The 20,812-nt window shown below is 42.1% G+C and overlaps 1 protein-coding gene across 1 annotated transcript in view; it reads right to left on the bottom strand.

The window, feature by feature from the left end:
* The window catches only part of gria2b (glutamate receptor, ionotropic, AMPA 2b), a 35,464-nt gene extending 16,467 nt beyond the window's left edge, over positions 1 to 18,997 (bottom strand). Inside the window, exons 1-2 of the mRNA XM_053428379.1 lie at positions 18,913 to 18,997; positions 18,627 to 18,767 (exon numbers count right to left, since the gene is read on the bottom strand). Coding sequence (XP_053284354.1) covers positions 18,627 to 18,767; positions 18,913 to 18,997 — 226 coding nt within the window. The remainder of the gene's footprint in view (positions 1 to 18,626; positions 18,768 to 18,912) is intronic.
* Positions 18,998 to 20,812: the final 1,815 nt, after the last annotated feature.

Raw genomic sequence — 20,812 nt, 5'->3', positions numbered from 1 at the left:
AATTAAACAAGTCAAAATACTGGGGGGTGAAAATAAGGCTGGCTTACAAGTGGGTCCTTCGCCATTAACCCGACATGAATACATTTGCAGTTTCCATGTTGAAGGGTACATGAGGAAAGGGAATTGAAAAACTTCTGCAACAAATGGCTTTTTCCAAGTTTTCCTCTAGAATTTCTGTAGCTAATGGTAATACAAATAAAGATGAATACGAGATTAAATGAAACCCTAACACCAGGAGTAAAAGCATCTCTGACACAAAGTAAACATGATCGTCAGGAGCTAATTGTCTCTGTTATAAAGACAGAGACAGTTACAGCTATTTTCCAAAGACAGAAGAACATGACAGACAAAGTTAGAAGAAGTTTGCTGCTTCACTCAGGAAACGAAAAAAATACATTTATCAAATCGCTTTAAATTCAAGTTTTGTACCCAGTCCAGATGCTTCAAACCATTCTCCCCAGTAATCAAAAGACAGCTTCCCCATGCATCCCCCAGGCAGCTGAGCCCCCCCGCTGCCTTGTACGTCTCAAACCTTCACAACATGCAGAGCTCATCAGAAAAAAGGCCAAAATAAGCGGGGGCGGGGCCGGCTGTCATCTCACGCCAGCGTGCGGGTGCTTCTAAAATCTTAAACGATCCATCAAACCGCTCAATTACAGCCACCTGAGACGAGGGGTCCAGGCTGTTCCTTCAGGGGCTGGAGCGGCTCCTGATCTGTGCAGCAGATGACAGTGGCCGGTGATGTGGCCACAGAGGGATCAGACCTCGCCCAATCTAATTTCACCTAAATCTCACAGGAACTGGAAAATGGTTTCATACAAATTCAGTGAAAAGGAGGAAACATCCCTCAGAGAGGAGGTTAGGTCCCATGTTCAACAAGTCACGGTTCTCTGCTCAGAGCTGATAACTGAGTGAACTGAGGGAAAAACCTGAAGCAACGACTTATGTGATTTAAATTTGGTTCTGGGATGAAAATAAAAACTATAATCAGAATAGTTTTGCCTCCAAAAGGCAAATGTACTGAGAAAATGGAAAAACAACATTTACAGCAGTTAAATGCTGCTTTGACGTCAATGAATTATCCAATACTAATAATACATTCCTGTCTTTCTGATCCTTGATCTGACAGATTTATGTCCTCGTGTCTAAAAAAGCTGCCAACGACTGTAATTACCAGGATATGACATCGCACAGCTCTAAAATCTAGAGGACGTGTTATCAAAGAAAATTGGTGGTTTGGAGATTTTTGCTTGGATCTGAAATCTTTTCTCAGATTTTTAGCTTCCTCTAAATGAAATAAACAGCTTTTTATGGGTAAAAGATGAAAACACTGATAATTCGAGTTTTCAGTTCAAAACGAAGCTGTTGGACAATGTTAAAAATCCTAGGCCCAGCTCTAACAAATCACACGTGCTTGTGTAGCACTGGATTTTTTCAGCTCCTTTCATCATTTCAGATTTTTAGCGGCGGTCGATGAAAGCGATCCGTCCATCATCTGTTCCACCATTTTGTTTCATAATTGTGTGCGGGGGTGGTGGGGGGGGGGCAATCCCAGCTGATATTTGGCGAGAGGTGGGGTTCAGTTTGGTCAGCGTGTTGCAGGATTATAGGGGACAAACAGCCGTTCACACACATTCATAACTACAGACCATAATAAAAAAGTTATCAAATGAGCCCCACAGTAATCTGCTCGTCTTTTGACTGTTAGAAGCCGGAGAACCCTGAGAAAACCCCCACAAACATGAAGAGAACATGCAAACTCCGGCTCGTGATGAAAGAGATGCCATTTCTTATTCTGAGCTGCAAAGGCCCTGAGAAGGATCCAATTCTCTCTTTGCCTTGCAAAGCTGTAGATGTTTGTTTTTTGGAAGAAAGAACAAAGATCAGATCTCATCATAGAACAGAATAAATATACTGTGTACTATAGCACTCCTCGCTGACACCCCCTGAAGCTAATACAGCTGGAGAGTTGCTCCGCGTCAAGTCTGCGTATTGTCATGTCTCTAAAGCTTTCTGTGCCGACACTCTCTGGCTGATGCAGCTCGCTGAGTTTGCCCGGGATTAAAACTCTCTGAGCTCACGCTAGCAGCCTGGAGATCCCCATGACTGTGCCGCAGCTTATGCCAGAGTCAAACACTTTGACAGCATGTTACTTTATAACCGAAAAATGATAATTCACATCCGGAAACAACTCTTCCATGCAGCCGCCGCCGCCGCTCACAGAGGATTTTTTCTGACTCCGGATTGTGAGACGGCAAAAGGACGAGGAGCCAGGGGTTTTCTTTTTCTTTTTAAATGGGTGAGACGTCTGCATGAGCTTCCTCAGTGAGGAATTCAGAAATGTTTAATTACAGAAGAAAAAGCCAGCCACAAACAGTAACTCTCAGAAACAGTGAGGATTGTGGAAAAAGCCATTAAGCCTCCGTCACATCCGACTGCTCTCCAATGAAACCAGGGAGTTTTTTCTGCCCTCAGAAAATCCCACAACGAATAGAACCGGAGAGAACTGAGAGACTTTGTGTTGAGGAGGTCGCTTTAATAAAACACCACGAGCAGAATGATGACAAAAAAAAAAATAGCTCGATGTCTGTAAATTGAGATATAAATTCAGTATCGTTCTGTTCTCAAAGATAATATGTAAAAAGCTAAAAACGGCGGTTCTCTTAATCTGGGGAATGTTCAAGTGAGATAAACACGGTGTCGATTTGGGAATTTGTAATCCTAACATTGTTGTTGCAGACAATAGTGCACAGCGCGTAACCCTGTTTGTATGTGTGCTTGTGCTCGGTTTGTCTGTGTTTATGGTCGTGGGCGTGTGAGTGGGTGTTAAAATGTCCTCTTTCAAGCCAGCGATGTGAAAGAAACCAGCATGTTGACATATGAAATACATAGTTCTGAGATAAATGCTGTAGAGCACGAGCAAGGGATCATTATCCATGTAACTGTGTATATTGGATTTACTCACCTGCACTTATAATTTGAGGAAAATATTTTTGTGAAAGTACAGCAGCTCTGGAAAAGTTGCAAAAGATCAAAACTGCTTTGAGATTAAAGAAAACTCTCTGCCTGCAGACCAACACGTTGAAATGTGCTATAATGAACTCAGCACCTTCACGCACCACATTTCACAAAGACTTTGCAACCCTTCAAATCAGTTTCCTGATCTTAAGGCTGCATTAAAGGTCAACACACGCCTGAATTAGTGCATGTTTCACAAAATCATTTATCAACGTCTAGGCACTGTTTATAAATTCAATTCCCCTAATTCTTCATAGAGATTATCCACAAGTTCCTGCTCTGATTTAAAAAGAAGTAAACTTTGCACAAAGATATTCTTTACTTAAAAGATTGTCATTAGCAGTGAAGAAGACATTTATCTCTCAAAATATATATATGTATATTTACTTTCATAAATTTAATTATATTGTTCTGGATAAGGCTACTCATCTAAGTTATAAATAATCTATCTGTTTAGGTCATTATGGTTTTATGTGGGTTAATGTCTCATCTAACTGTGGTTTCTAGTAATGTACGATGTGCAATGTTTCACAATAAAAGAAGCCTCTTAAGAAATTAGCTTAGTGTGCATTGAATATCTGTCCACTGAACTGCAAGAGGGCTTTTAATTTGAAATGTTACAGAAACCGGTGTTTGTTTTCAAAGCATTAAGCATTAACTGTAAAAGGTCAAACGGGGAAATGGATCTCAATGAAGCCCCGTGTTAGAATACGACCAATTATACAAACAGAGGGTTACAGTATTAAAGCAGCTCCTCTAAACCCGGTTCAGATAAAGGCCTGTTACCTTCCACAGTAAATAAAGGTCCCGGGGTTTGGATAATGGCTCCGTTCTGGAAAAACACACTTTTATATCTATTATTGGGCTGCAAATATTTGGGCACTCAGCGAGTCTGTGGTCATCGGTACTTCTAATCAGCTCATTATCACTAGGATGGTAGATGTGTCCCAGCAGCCTCTCTGGCACCGTGGTTCACCTTCCATGGAGAAGGTGTACCCTGCTGAAATATATTTAGCCGTCCCAATTAACTGACCTCCTTTTCACCGCCCGGGCACCAAAGGCACCGCTGCACCACTGTTTACTTCACCGTCACTGATCAGAGATGGACTCGGTCTAAATGACCTGCTGATAACACGTCCAGATTTAACACTACATCTGATATGATTTGCAACAATGTGAAAATTCACACATTAAGGTTTGATTACGAATAAATCATAACAAAGGCCATTATTTTTTTCATATATATAGTAGGTTTAAATGCGATAGGCTCCATGTTATATTCAGGCTGTAAGACATTTGCATAGGTTTTAAATTATCCTTTTGAAAACATATTTTTGGGGGTTATATAGTTTCATGAGGCTTAGCATCCACTAAATCAGCAGTGGACGAATTATCTTATGTTTAATAGAGAGCCAATGGTGGTTCAGTGCTTCGGAGAGAGGATGATTCAGGCTAACACACACACACAGTTCCACACACACATGGTCACAGACACACACTGTGGTGAAGACCCTCAGCTTTCAAAGTCACAGCTAACAGAGCTGCCTGTTAGATATCGCGCCCTCTCTAACACTCCTGTTCTCACTGCAGAGAAAAAAGGGCCTCAGGACTTTAGGGCTTTTATGTTAAACGGATCCGTCACCGGTAAGTAAGGCGGCATAGAGCCAACACTCCTGTCAGAGCATCCTGAGCACACTTGTGTCACTGATCTACTCGCTGCAAAGCCCAGATTTTAACCTTGTTGGTTGTGTCTCTCCTGAAAAACCTGGACTAACTAGGTTTTATTTGATCCCTTCAGAACAAACTGAGAGATTTCTAAATGCCACCTTGATGGTTCAAGGTTTTGTTTCTGCAACCATATAAAAAACATCACTAAACACTCAGAAACCACTACAAAATGGTGAACTCCATTTAAAGTTTGTAGTTATGGATTTCATAATTGTTTAATACCTCCTCATCTTCATCAACACTATTGTTAATTGTACTGTTTGTGTTTTAAAACCATCTTTGTCACATTCCTGTCGTAGGTGAAGCTAGATCCACACCAGGTTGCTCTTTGCCGTCCTCCCTTAATGCTCCTGTAATCTCAGACTCTCGACTTTAGTATTTGAATCCTTATCGCTGTGCCTCAGAAATAGAAAATGGACAGAGACAGTTCTGACTTAAGCTCAGAGCCATTTAAAGACTGCTCCTCTTTTCTGCCCGTCTCAATTAAAACACGCTTCATCCCACAGATTCAAAAGATTCCCGAGGAATTAAACTATTAAAGGACTCAACCCGGCTGCAACACTCTGAATAAAAGTATTTATCTATATATTAAATTCCCATTTATGGAGCGTGGGCTGTGCTTTATAACTTCTGAGAGCTCTGTCTGCATCCCATAAACACTCGATCTGGTTCCAGTGCCTCTGTAGACGGTTGCCAGGGAAACATATTTCAGCCGTGTTCTCTCTAGTCCCAGAAAATACATAATTTCATATTGAGGAAGCTGTAAATGTCATATTTCTTTTCTCCTTCAAAGCAAAAAAAGGGCATCAGCCAAATAGGTTTGATTTCTGCTCCACGGTTACAAGTATAAATACTACATACAGGTATTGTTCTTAAAAATTTAAAAGGGCTTATGAAATATTCAATAACCTTTGCAAACCCTCTTCTTAATGACATTCTTTCATCGGCTAAATGAAATGGCAAACATGCATCGCAGCACCGGGGGCTGTTGCCTGGGTGACGGCTCCCAGTCTGATTCTTGAGTGGCCGATGGGAGGACTGCTGGGAGGTGTCAGCGCGGCCCAGCCAGGCACACTGGGAAGTGTTTTTGTCTGCCTCTGAGCAGCTCTTCCGGCAGCTGGTCTCTGGTGGAACAGTGCAGCTCAGTTCCTATCAACTTGGACTCCCCTCCTCCCACCTCGTCTCTCCGTCTCCTTTCTCTCTCCTCCTCTCCTTTTGTTCACTGACCTGTTTCCTGGAGGCTTTTCTGAAGGCCCTGGATGGAGGATGGAGGTTTTCCCCGAGAACAGAAACCGATGAATACCCTCAATACTGAAGGCTCAGTGTGTGATCGTTGAACGGCGCCCCCCCCCCCCCCCCCCCCCCCCCCCCGATATCTCAGTCAGAGATGCAGGACTGAAAAGCTCAGATAAGGTCGACTGCTACAGCTCTACCAACGTTTGTGAATGCAGCCATTTCCCTTATTAATTTTGAATCAATGAGAATCCGGCAACTACATAAAGCAAAGTCAACTCTACTCAGGTGGTGAAAAGATCTAGAATTTTGTAGAGCTGGAGTAGCTTTTAAAAAAATTACTCTATTGATATCACCAAAGTTTTTCTGAGTCTACAGAATCCTCCACAATGTCCTCTACAACAGACTCACACAAAAAGATGCCGTGGCTTGGAATTAGTTTACCGACCAGAGGTTGGCAAAGGTGCTAATAGAACAGAATAGCAGTTAATGGCTAAAAGAGTGCGATGGTACATGATTACTTTCTATATATTTGTGACCATTAAATTTGAAGGAGCAATTTTTTAGATGGATGACATAGATGGATGACATGACAGCTCCCCAAAAGTGAAGCAAAATCATCTTGATCACCTCCTGGTGGCCACCTGCAGAACATGTCACAAACCCTGCCCCCTCCATGTTAGTTCATGGGAAAGTAAATATTAAATAATTTTCAGGTAGTTGTTATTATGCTTATTTATCTGATGGTTATTTGATGCTAAAGAGATTTAGTTTTTCAAAGAATTCAGCAAAGTGTAAGTATTCATGTCATACTCCGTGTCCACCACGGATCAATCTCCCTGCCCATCGGTAGATATCCGGGCCAAGACTCCATCTTCAGCTCACCGTTCACTATTCACAGTCCAGACAGTCAAACATTCCTCCTCACAAACACTGACATCTTTCTGTAGACGTTTTAGGTCAAGATTACATTTTGGCTCATGCTGGGGAATGCAGATCAATTAAAAATCTGAAGCTCTTCAGTCGGTGTGCTCCGTCTTCTTTACTCTCCACACAGACTGTTTGCCTTCGGGCAACCACAGCCTTCTGAAACGTGATTGATCAGCTCGAAAAGGAAACAACAAGGCTTCAAGCCACAAAATCTTGCTCCCTGAATTCTCTCTGCATATGAAGAATATGTAGGTGCGTATGTGTTGGTGCCTTCAGAGATGCAAACACTTACAAACTTTTCCATTTAACTTCTCAGCCATACAAAACGGTTTTAAAGAACAATCGGAGCTATTGACTGAAAGCATCCTCTTCCTCACACAGACTGCATAGTGCAAAGAAGCATAATGAATCAACATTAGATTCTCAAACATTTTGATTTACCAAACATGTGACCGTGCTCTGCCTTTTTTTGTATAGCTTATTCACAAAGATACGGTTGTGCTTTGATCATATTTTAAAAACATTTCTCTATAAAAACAGACTCCAGCTCTTAAATCTGAGCAGAGGGAAGCTCGGTGCTGTGCTGCTGTGCACCGGCACACTAATTCATCCCGAGCAGCACAATACAGAATTCTTCAGCCATATTGATTCGGCGAAGCTGAGCCCATACATCACGCACGGCTACTGTTGTTCAAACTCCATCTGCCTCCTGTAATAAAACATATTTTGTGTCCCCTGACCTTTGGTGGAAATACCAAAGCGGAGCTGGGAGCTGCCGCTCTACGTCCTAATGATGCTGGAACCCGCCAGAGCAAAATGAGTTGCATCTCTCAAAACCCGGCTTCACCCAGCAGCTGCCATAGCAACCTCACAGGCCCTGTTTGCCGGAGATGAGTCGGGATCAACTCGGAGAGGTGAAGCAGAGAAAAGAGGCATTAGTGCCAGGATCCTGTGCTTGATAGCTCCTGTTCAAATGATACTTGACTATCACGTGTAAACTGGATGTTATATTAGAGTTCCCAGGGGAGATGCACTGGAACCAATTATTTTTCCTCCTCTCTCTCTCTCTCTCTCTCTCTCTCTCTCTCTCTCTCTCTCTCTCTCTCTCTCTCTCTCTCTCTCTCTCTCTCTCTCATTAGAGAAAATGACGGAGCCGTGAGAGATCCCATTGATGACTCTTCACCTCTCCAGTCTCTGGGTTGAACAACATGACATTAAGTCTCTCATCAGCTCAACAGCCCCATTTGAGCTCTGACTCCTCCCCCTTTACTGTGACCTTTGGTTCATCTCTCTGTCCCCGACCAATCAAGTTTCCACCATTTCTCTTATAATTAATACAGTCACAAGTGGTAAGGCTTCAGGGAAATAGCATTAAACTTGATGGAGAATATTATCTTATAGTAAATACCACTTCAACACCACAATACTCATCCTGAAACCAAGTAGCCGATATTATAACAAATTAGATGATTCCATGTTACATACTTAGGATTAAAGAAAAACTATTCCTGTGATTTCATCGTAACATTATGAGAATAAAGTTATAACTTTATGAGAAAAGAAAATCATAATATTACAAGAATAAAGAAAAGACATTTCTAGGAAATAAAGGCCAATAATGAGAATTTAACTAATTACATACAATATAAAACTTTAGGCTACTATACTACACTATAGGCTACTATGCTATATGACAAGATACTATTCTACAATAGGCTATGATAATAATAACACAATACTATATTATAGGCTATACAATGGTAAACTATAGTCTACTATGCTATACAATACTATAGGTTACTATGCTTTAGGCTACTATACTACAAGACTATGCTACAGGCTACCATGCTATACCATACTATACAATGAAATTGTATAATATGCTACTAGGCTATTCTTTAGGCTACTATGTTATAGGCTACAATACTACTATACGCTACTATGCTTTACTACACAATATACAGTACCTTCCTGTACGATACTATGTACAATCCAATGGGCTACAATACCATACTAGACTACATTATACTATTTTATACTATGCTACCTAGGAGGACACAACATAATTAAAGTAACAGTATGTGGGAGTTAAAAGCAGGTGACAAGTTGCACACAGTCGTTAACATGAGAGATCCTGCAGCGACCAAGACAGCATCTCCTCCGACTTCATCATTTCTCATCCACTGTGCCCCCCCGGACCATTTAAAATACACTTTGGACATCGTGTGTTTGCCAGCGCTCACACTCTCTGAATCGGTGCCAGCCAAAGAGGCTCGCAGGAAAAAAGATGGAGATTAGAAAAATATTCTCACTTCAAAAGGAAGCAAACAGCGTGGTGACCTTGCGGAGGCTTCGGTTTAACAGAATAAAATGAGCATTAAAAAGTGAGATTGAGGTTGCCGCTCCAGATCCAGCTCTCATGGGATTTGATGCTTCCTCTCTTTCTGTGAGGGATTTTCATGCAAATCTGTTTTTTTGACAAACAGCGCTCTCACACAGAAGATGTTTTGCTGTGCAGACACGACAGTAAAACAGAATTCGTTACACGATAGAACACTGAGTAACACGCTGACGTGTGCTCAGAAGTAATGGGCTTGGATGTAAACACCATGTATGGCTCAGCTGTAAATGTAGTTGTGATAGTAATGCATTAGGGATTGACCCGTGACTCAGGTGGTAGAGCGGGTCGTCCACTGACCAAAAGAAGTTGATGGTTCGGCTCCTCTAGTCTGCTTCACCACTGCTTTGGTCCAGACTTTCAAAATAAAATGACTAACATAGAAAACGTTGTAGCTGCATTTGTATAAACTGGGACTTGACGACAAGTGGGAACAGTGTGATGGAAATCTCCAGGGAGAAAATAATAGGTCAGCGGTTGAGTGTACGATATTGAATGTTGCAATTAGTGGAACTTCCTTCTGTGCTTCTGTGAGCAAATGGTGAATGGAAGTGTCTGATAATTTATGCAGCTTCCCCCCTTTTCCCCAGTGTTTCTCCTGCTGTTTATCACAGCTGGGGGGGGGGGGGGATGCTGCTAACCCTAACCCTAACCCTAACCCTAAGCTGCTAAAGAGATGAGAGGCCTTTTGTGTTCATCTTGTCATCCAAACTCTAAACCAAGTGGTCTGTGAACTGCCGATTGGAAGCCTCAAGATGGGCTTTATGTCCAGAACTGTTTAGATTTTTGGAAACCATGTTTTCCAGTATTTTAAATCAAGTGACAAGAATAGTATGCTATAGAAATCTTCCAGTGGTGTCACCCTCTGCTCGTCATTTGAGAGAATACCTGACAATAAGTTTCAGGTATTTCCTTATTGGCTTTACTGTATGTACCCAGAGTTTATGTCCTTTCAAACGGTCCCTGCTCTAAGCCCACCTGTGTATGAGCAGCATCTTCTCCCACTTCAGATTGACAGTGTTGAAATCAGAGCAGACAGCCGAGGACAGTCCGGAGTCGCCTGTTGCATCGTTACACTCCGACTGCTCGTCTCCCGCCCGAGTGGGAAGCTGAATATATCTGCTGTGTGTGTATATATGTGTCCACGTCTCCTTCAGACACCTGTCATACACAAAGATATCGCCCGCCTGGGGACACGAGTGCTGACTTTGCTGCTGTGCATACAAAACCTTCCCCCCCGCTCTCACCCTGACTCACCGTGTTCCTCTTTTCTTCTTCTTATCTGCTTCTAATGGTCCAGGTCCTTGTCCCTCTAACATCTTTTTTGGCAGCTATCACACACTTGGCCGTCCTTGTGGTCAGTCCCTCCACAAATTGGTTTTACCAATGTTATTATCCAAGCGTGTGCGGCTGATAATGCTGAGTGTGCCACATTCACGCTTGTCATTGGATGGTCAAATGCCATTTTGTAATATTAATCCTTTTTGGCCATAAACTTTATATAATATTGACTCATCTTTTCTTACTTAATGTACATTCACAAAGACCTAAAGATTTCAATGCCCCTTTGTTGTCAGCATTTCTGAAAGTAAAATATATTTCTTTATGTCAGAACTTTAATAGAGTCGAGAAAACATTGACACAGACAAAAAGGAAACTGTATTTAAACTTCTAATCTTTCCATTATTGACATATGAAAGAAGCAGATCAAAAACAGGCCTTTAAGGTTCCTTCAACAGGGACAAACATTAGAGCAGGACGAATCGTGAATCACAGAAAACTTCTCTCACTCATTTGTCACCAGTTTTCATCTTCGACTTTACTGTTGTCAAAGGAGATTTTGTTTTGCAGACAATGAAATGACACTCGCACGATACAATGCATGAGAAATCCATGAAGACCGTGTTAAACCAATATAACAGCCATATATTATCATCCTGCCCAAGCTCTCAGCATAAATACTGGTTATGTTTTAATGAACATCATTTGTCATCTGCAAGATTTCTCATCTGGCAGCATGAGCTTTTTGTATTTATCTTTTCATGTTCATCCTATTTTGTATCAGTGTCAAATCAATATTAATTTGTTGGTTTAAATGAGATTCAAGCTGAGTTACAGGCTAATGTCCCGAATCAATGAAGATTCATTACAAAGTCCTCGTTAAACAGAGTCAGATTTTCACTTCAGGCTGAAAGAATATAACAAGAAGGCAGATGACACCGTGTCACAACAATAAATAAAACACTGGAATGAAATAATAAACCACAAAATACCCACATGCAGTATATGAAGTTTTCTCTAATATTTTCAGTATTGGCAGGAGATCTTGACACTATAATATCAGCTTACATCTTCTGATGCGCTAACAATATTCGGTGTGATTATAGAAAACGCTCCTGACAAGACAACAGCTGCTGAGACGTGTTGGCCACACTCCAGACGAGGCCTTTTGTTCGAGCATCAGGGAACACGTTCTTAAAAGAGTGCAACAGCTCGGTCTGCAAAACAGACGGCGCCTCACAGACCTCCTGATAATATAAAGAAATGATTGAAGTGGATCAAAGGTGTGAATGAGGAGGACAAACCGAGCGCGGGTTAAGAGCCGGGGCTAAATGGAAAGAGCAGGGAGGGAGAGTACCCATCAGTCGTCCATGTTGATTTACTGAGCTGCTTGTGGAAAGGACGGTGCCGGTTTTACAGGGACGCAAAAGGTTCAGACTGGAGCAGGTGAGAGAAAAGGTTTACATAAGCCAACATTACATAGAATGAGGTTATATGAGCACGGATTTAGCATTTTTGTGTTTTAAGATGTCACTATTTGCGTAAAGGACCTTAAATAAAGATGAACAAGCTCCTCCTCTTCCTCGCAGGTTGCAAAAGTGAAGCCAAAACATACAGAACACAGGCGTCAACATCTTTCACAGTCTCACTGATACAGACTCGACCAATCAGAAAACGGTCTCAAATGTCAATCATGTTTCACCATATGTTTAGAGCATCAAATAACCTATCAGATAAATAAGCATAATAACAACTACCTGAAAATAATTTAATATTTACTTTACCATGAACTAACATGGAGGGGGCAGGGTTTGTGACATGTTCTGCAGGTGGCCACCAGGAGGTGATCAAGATGATTTGGCTTCACTTTTGGGGAGCTGTCATGTCGTCCATCTTTGAATTCAGTCTAGTCTGGTCTGTAATGTTTTAAATAGAGATAGTTAAAGTCAAAAGAGGCTTTACCCAGAGTCCTCCTTGCCCTTTTCACCTGCTCCTACATTCTGCTCATTGAGACATGACATTACAACAGCAGCACATGGGCCCATGTTTCTGTTCCTTTACTCTGCTCATCACACTGTAAAGGCCTCTGACTCCGTCCTCTGACTTTCATTCATCATTTCCTCTTTCTTTATCTTTTCCCTTCATCTCTCACACACACATTCAAATCCTAACAAGTTCGACAAGAACTCCACGTGAGACGAGACGAGGAAACCGGATCAAATCTGAATCACCACCATGAGGCCAAGGTCATAATCTCCTGAGAATGATGATGAGCATCACCCGTCAACACGTGAGGTTGTTTGGTAAATAAAAGAAAATTACACTTTTCAGAGTTCATTCAACTTCTACTTGGTGAGACAAACATTTGTCATAAAGACTTACATGAAAGATTTCCCAGATTCATGCCTCTTATCTTAGATCAATTAAATCTCCATCTACTGATGGTGACCAGGAATTTTGTCTAAAAACTCAGAACACATTAAATTCAATGCAAAATCAAAGTCCAACATTTCTGCAACCTTTAAAGAAAATGTACTTGAAGCTGTAATTTAAAATTTAAATAAACTATTAAAGCAAGTTAGCTGTAAATATTTTAGGGCTGAAGAGTAAAGGAAACATGTATTTTAAAAGCATTTCCAACTAAATAACTTTATATACGATGCCTCTGCCTGAATCCTCACCAAACTGAACACTGCCTCAGACTTCAGCTGCAAAAGGATGTTATTCATCACATCAGTGATGAATAGTGGACATCAAAGATCTATAATTATTCCAGCCGCCCTGTGTCTCCAGGACACAGTAGCAGACTGGTGATTGATTTTGTTTCCGTCACAGCGAAGGCCGAACGGTGCTTTTGGCGTGTTGTTGTTGTCACTGTACGAGCTTCTATGGCTTGATAACAACGAAGAACGCTGCAGGAAAGTGAACGAGTTGTTTTTAGTTTTCAGATGAAAGATACGAGAGGGGACATCTCGATAACGAGCCAAGGATAAAGCCTCGGCTACATGTTCTTTATGATAAGGATCTGTTGTCTGTGGCTGCAATCTGTTCAGGGTCTTTACTTGCAAATCCACAGAAATGCAGAGAAATTTGTTTTTTTTGTGGCACAGAAGCAGAAACTTTGAAAACAAGCAGGTCGACCTTAGACAGAGACAAAATGTGTGTGCGGTCATAAGGATGAATAAGAGATCGACCAAAACACAATTCATCATGAGGAAAGATATGATATCCTCTTCTGTGCTACACGCCTGCTCAACTAAAGGATGGGACACCTGTGTCATCCCTTCCTTATACTACTGGTAAAGTACAGTCCAATTGATAATTGACATACTTTCAACACTGGATTTCAATAAGGAGAATACATTTAAATGTTATGGGCAGAACTGTATCATAACCTCTTGTTTCCAAAACGCCAAATAACAACCTATCAACAACTAGAACTCAAGGCCCGACAGTCGCAAGCTGCACCAAACTCCACTGGGAAAAGCCACTTTTAGTGATTTACTGTCTAACTCAGGTGATTTTCTTAATTTGAACCAAGCCTTTGAAATTTAGCTTTGCCTTCTCTTTCCACCTAAACGAGTCGATGGACTCAGCATCGTTGCTGGAGGGCGAAATCTCCCTGACAAACTAATGGCACAGACACATTTTCCCCCCTGCCTCGGAGGGCGACTTCAAGCAGAGAGACTTTGACTGTAACCGATGTCTTCTCCGTCCTGTGTTTTTTGAGGACAGAGTGATGAGGACACGGTTGTGGGCTTATTCAGGGCAGGCAAAGATCCACAGAGGGTTCTTTAGCCTCATTTTCTGACCGGCCAGCTCCCAGGCCTATTTAATATTTCACAGCTCCCTCTGAAAATGGAGGAGAATGCTCTTAATTAAGTGTGAACAATATATTGGCTATAACCAATGCTCCACCGCACCAAATGTGGCCGGTGTGGATGCATGAAATCACAGTGCGACGTGATTCAACCGCGACGAACCGGAACTTTGAAGTGTTAAATCGTCGGAGAGGTGTCAGTGACCTCTGTGGGCGCGAGAGGAGGAGGAGTGGTCTGCTGTGAGAGGAGTGGGTGTCAGGAATAAGAGCATCGGTGCTAAAGCAGAAAATTAAGTTTTAATTCGGCACACACACACACACACACACACAAACACACACACAAACATACACACACACACACACACACACACACACACACACACACACACACACACACACACACACACACACACACACACACACACACACACACACACACACACTTACAGTGCTACCCAGTGTCACACTACATAACAGGAGAAGTCGTTTCCATGCATGTTGATAAACCCGTAGCCTGTATATAAAGATGGACAACATGGCGGCTTCCGAAAGTAAAGCCAAACGTCTAAGTCGCCCCCTGGTGGCTGGGTTTAGTACATAAATCATAAACCCTGCCTCCTCCATGTTAGCAGATGGGACATGGACCAAACTAAAATGCCCAAGTACCCGTTACATAATTTAACGAAGGTTTCTGTCATATTAGGTTGAAAAATGTTTGGCTAAATTTGGTTTTAATGAATTATGTGATGCTGTAAGAATGGGTTGAAACATCATGATTGACAGTTGAGACTGACTCCCCGATTGGTCGAGTCAGATTGGCAGCACCCAAACGTTTTTTTGCAAATGGAGGAAGTTTAGCCACGTTGTACATCTTTGTTTACAGTCTATAAGATAAGCTTAAACTAGTGTAATGCAACTATTGATACCAAACCATAGTGAGTACGTATGTGGTTTGTCCAAATAGAAAATGTAGAGGGATAATGTTGTGTTGTCCTTGTTTCCTCCGTTTTTCAAATTACAACAAAGTTGTCGAGGAAGGTTAAAGTTGCAAGAGCTGAACTGCATTCATGGAAACTGATTATTTGATGTTTATGCCAAAAAACATCAACCACAGTGAGTTGAAAATCGCAAAATAAAAACATTCCATGAATTTTTAATCAATCATAAACATTATTTTTAACAGCGATGATGTGTGTTCAGTTGCATTAGTCATTGAACCTTGTGGAGTCTTGGAGGCGGCTGTGTTCTGAGTCTGAACAAGATTCTTAGAAATGCATTGCTTCGGGTGGATAGCACACAGATACAGCGACACACATACACACACACACACACACACACACACACACACACACACACACACAGTGAGAATGACTCCCTTGGTCTTGGCAGCGAATGCAGCCCTGTCCAGATGAACTGTTATTGATGGAGGAATGTATCATCCTCCCTCCCACTGTCTCTGACACGCTGCATTGATGGAGTGTGCTGCTGCAGCCGCTCAGACCCGAGTACGACCACAGTGATACTGTACGTCTGTCGGCCACAGATCCATATATGCTTGAAACATGTCAACGCATTATATCGGCCCGGAGAGATGAATAAAAAAACAATGTAGCCCGCCTCTCGCCCCCAACGTCAGCTGGGATTGGCTCCAGCCTCCCTTGTGACCCTCAGAAGAGATATGGCATAGATAATAATACATGGGTGGAATAAACGACCAATGGGATATATAAATTAGACTGTACTCCCTGCTGTAGATATGTTCTTTGGGACGTAATCAAAGACTGTGCAGATGTATTTACGTGTCAAAAAATATGAGCTTGGGGCAAATCTGTCTCTTAACTCATCGTGGCTTCATGTTCCCTTCATGATTAACTCTTTATTAAAGACAAATCTGCCATCGCTGGATCCAGAACGGCCGCTGGCACCTGACACCTCCACAATAAGCAGCAGCTCCCTGTAGTGGGTTCGGCAGAAAGCTTCTGAAAACCTTGTAACGTTCAAGCTTCAGCATCGACGTTTCTCTGCAGTCTCATAAAGTGCATTTTAACAAAAGGCAGAGTGGTGATGTTAATACACTGTAATTACAGACGGAGGTGGATGGTGAGGCAGGCTGCCATCTACCGGCTCTAAGGCAAATCACCCTCCTCCCCTCCACCACCTCACCTCATCCACCCTTACCCCCTCCGACTTCTAACTGACTCAAGTGGACATTTGGATAAAACGTGGATATATATTCAGCCTCAGTGTTGTACATTACAAATCAAATCTACAGCCATTCCTTCTTTTCCTCTTCTATACCCCCAGTTGAACCAGTCCGTCAGCATGGAGCAGGGGCTCTATTCTGGTAATAACATGGACACTAAATTACTTTGCTTATTCAGAATAGCTGTTCAAAGCATTAAAAAGGCTGGAACATAACAATTTTAACAATTTGCTGGAGAGTTAAAATAAAATAACACCAATTTGGCTCAAATTAATAGGACGAAATAGGATTAATGGGTAGATAAAAATGATTGAGTTGACTTTTTATCACCACTGCTGCTGCTGCTGCTGCTGCTCTTTGTGTTGACTTTGGCTCAGATGATCCACTCCCTGATCCAACATGAGCCAAAGCACTCAAATGAATCAGACTAAGACAATGAATGGTCATTTAAAAGATTGACCTCAACCCTACTTATAGTAAATGTGTATATAGAACAATGTCCTTTCTTTAACCATCTGCTTTTTATTCTTCATAATTTATTATGATATATTCTATTGTTCCCTGTATGTTTCTGTGCCTGATTCCTTTCATCTGTAATTACCGTCCTTGAATTTACATCTGAAGCTATGTTTGCTTAATTTGCTGCCCATCTTGACCAGGACTCCCACTGATCGAGGAGATATCTCATCTCTTGGACTTCCATTGTTAAATAAAGGATAAATACAAAGGTCAGGTTAAGATTTCCCCAGTGTTGATCATGTTAGATAGAGATAAACATATAGAAGTTTGTAAGAAACTTTTCTGCAAATGTTTGGACCTGATTTAAAGATATTAATGCTAAAACAAATGTCAGTGGAACTCATGTAAATCACATGTCACATGGTAAATTCTTCAGCCTCAACATATAGTCCAATTTAACGTCGTGCGTCGTGGCTCTGATCCGTCGCGCGCACTGAGCAGGAAGCTTTTATATGGTGATGAAAATCGATTGGGGCGATGCGCACCAATCAGAAGCGTTTGATTTATGTTTAAGAGACTGTTGAGAGCAGTAGTCGCTTGGCAACCACCTAGTGAAATGTGGGAGCCGAGGATATTAAAAAACAGCGACCTCACAACCTCCTGATGCGACAGGAAGAGCCCGCGTCTCGGTTCTTCCGGTTCGAAGAAGTGATCGATCACATGTGATTATCAGTGAAGAGAAGTCTGATGGGAATGGGAGGGGGGAGGGGGGAGGGGGGCGGTAAATGGTGGAGTTGGATGTGAGACAAGCTGAGAGACGTGATGAGGTTTGGTCAAAGGCTACAATCAAAACGGGTTCATCCAATCATTCCCGTGTATTAATCCTCAGCAGCAGCGTTAAAGCCTCAATGGAAACCTTCGGCTGCGTTAAAGGAGCGAACGATGGATCAGCCCCGCTCCTCCCGAGCCAGGAAAAGACGTGACATCGCTGCCCATTGCAAAAACCGTCCACCTCAGCAAGTCCTAAATGAAAAAAAATCTTAATCGATGTGGTGAGACATGATAAGATGTCGGTTTTTCATTTTCCAATGAGAAAAGAAAAGTCAGTTTCTGAATCTGCAGCCTCCTAGAAACGACGTTTTATTCAAGGATGACAATTATGTTTATTTGGAATCAAATCTCTCCTCAATCACTTCAGAATAAAAGAATCGTTAAGACTGCTGGATCGATTTGTGTTTGCAGCGTACAGTCCCCATTGATCTCTGAATCTGATGGAATGAAAATTGGATGGATGTGACTGACTGTTACTGTGGAAACCAACTTTCCTCCTGCCCACGCGCTGCTCTTTCATCCTCCAGCAGCATCAGCACCACATCCTCGAGATGTTCACTGACAGAATAAAGATCACACAGCTCGGGTGATCTCCATCTCCATCTCCATCGTGCGTAAATACGCGTAATAAGAAAAGCACAATATGGGCATGGATGTATCATGGGTGGCGTGCACACTTGTAGGGAAGCTCGAGAAAGAAGAGGAATAAATTATGTTCTACTTACAACAATTGGTGACGGCGAAACTGTTCGCCACTTCCAGATTGTCGATGTGAGGCGTCAATCTGAATTCAGAAGTGCCAAACTGAACCATTCCTATCCGAAACGCGCTGTACTCTTGGTCCGCGCCCCTTGGAAACAGTCCCCCTGAAACCGGAATATAAAAAATATATACCAGTTACACTTGCCAAAAAAATGAAAACATTTTCCAACCAAAATCTTCATCTTTCACCCGAGTCGATTTTTATATTAAATGGTTTTTTTTGTTGCTTTTAAACTAACAGATACCTACCGATCTGAACACTGGGCGAGCCTCCAAGCGCGCACCCCCATAAAACCAGCAGCACCGAAATGGATAAATTCACAATCTTCTCCATGTCCACGGTTTAGGTGTCCACATCCACCAAAGGGAGTCAGATATTCCGGGTTCTCTCCGGAGACGTTAGATCCGACACATATTGGAGAGCTTCAGCCTTGGGGAGAAATCGAAAACAACGATCTGCGGGGGAAAGGAGCGGTTCTATCTGCAGGTGTCTCGCGGCGGAGGGAGCAGCAGCACTGGAGGAATGGTCGCCTGCTCTGTGGCTCTCTGCTCTCTCTCCTCCTCCTTCTTCTTCTTCTTCTTCTTCTTCCTCTTCTTCCGCTCCTTGTCCTCCTGCCGGCAGCTGATGCCTCCTCCTCCTCCTCCCCTGAACGCACGGGGACACTGCGCGTCTCCGCTCGGCGCGCCTGAGATCCTTTCAGCATCACACCCACAAGTGAGGAATCTTAATGAGGAGGCGAACGCAGGCGGAAAGAGCCGAGTGAAGCTCCGCACTTTGAAGCTCGAGGCGTACAAAGGAAGCCTCGGTTGTGAGGGAGATCTTCTTTGCTTTTGTTTTAATGAGCTGCATTAAGATGCGAGATCCCCAAACATGGATGATTCATACAAGCTCTCATAGGATCATAATTATGTGCTGCTGATACATATTTCTGATGGTCGCATGCAGGAAGTCAAACCTCCCATGTCTTGTTGATCTTGTCTTATTCCCTCCAACCTTAGATTAAAGGTCCAGTGGGTAAGATTTATGTGAAATGGATCTATCAGCAGAAATTTGATATAAAATAATCCTAGTGATGTTTTCGTGTTTTTCATCTAAACTCTACAAATTGTTGTTTTCTTTTTTACTTAAATGCTTTATATTTCCATCAGGAGTGAGACCTCTCTACGGAGGCCGCCATGTTTTTTTTACAGAAGCCAAAACTGGACAAACTAAACCATTTGAATTTCTATGACAACTGAAGGCTCCCACATGTTGTCCTTCATGTTTGGAAGGGGAGGGGGAGTTGAGGGGTATTCAGCTGCAATGTGAAACGTCACCACTAGATGTCACTAGATTCTACACACTGAACCTTTAACTAAACCTACTACATAGCTAAATGTGTTGGCCATGATTTGACCCACATACTGCACATAATGATCCGGCCGGCTCCTATTTGCCAGATCTGGGCCACAAGAAAGCAACGCCACTCGTCAACCGAAGATGGCCCAAATCTGTTATGTGCTATTTGGGCCAAATTCACCATTCACCACATGGAACACATCCAGATTACAACTTGCCTAGAGCACCATATGTTTGCCAGAAAAGGGGATGGGATATTTGGGCTACATTTGCCATTTTACAAGATGGCCACTTTAGGCTCACCATCCATTTTGTTCATGCCACAAAAATGCCAGAAGTGCTATCACCTGAAGTGGCCCACATTCATCTGATATCTGCTCCCTACTGAATTTACATTTTAAGATTTTAATGCTGACTTTTAAGGTAAATTTAATTATTAAATCACCACCATACACAAATCAATTCACAACGCTGCTTGCTTATTCAGGGTGACCTTATCCACAAACTCTGGAATACACATACTGGAATGTTTAATATAAATAGTAACATTAATATAACATTAAGGGGACTAAAATTCTATTTTAAAGCGTTTCCATTATGCATGAGCAAACATTACCAGGCGGAGCTTAAAGATTCTCTCCAAGTCTTAGTCCCTCAGCAAAGAATATAATAAAACACATTTTTAACAACTCCTTGGTCTGATTCAACGAGTCAAAAGATATTTCACATGTTCTGCAGCTTAACTTTCAAAGTCAAGATTTTAAACACATCTCTTAAAAAGGAATCCCAATGAATAAAACAGCAAACAAA

Source organism: Pleuronectes platessa, chromosome 8 (assembly GCF_947347685.1).
Source record: "Pleuronectes platessa chromosome 8, fPlePla1.1, whole genome shotgun sequence".
NCBI lineage: Eukaryota > Metazoa > Chordata > Actinopteri > Pleuronectiformes > Pleuronectidae > Pleuronectes > Pleuronectes platessa.
This window is presented reverse-complemented; position numbering and strand designations above follow the sequence as displayed.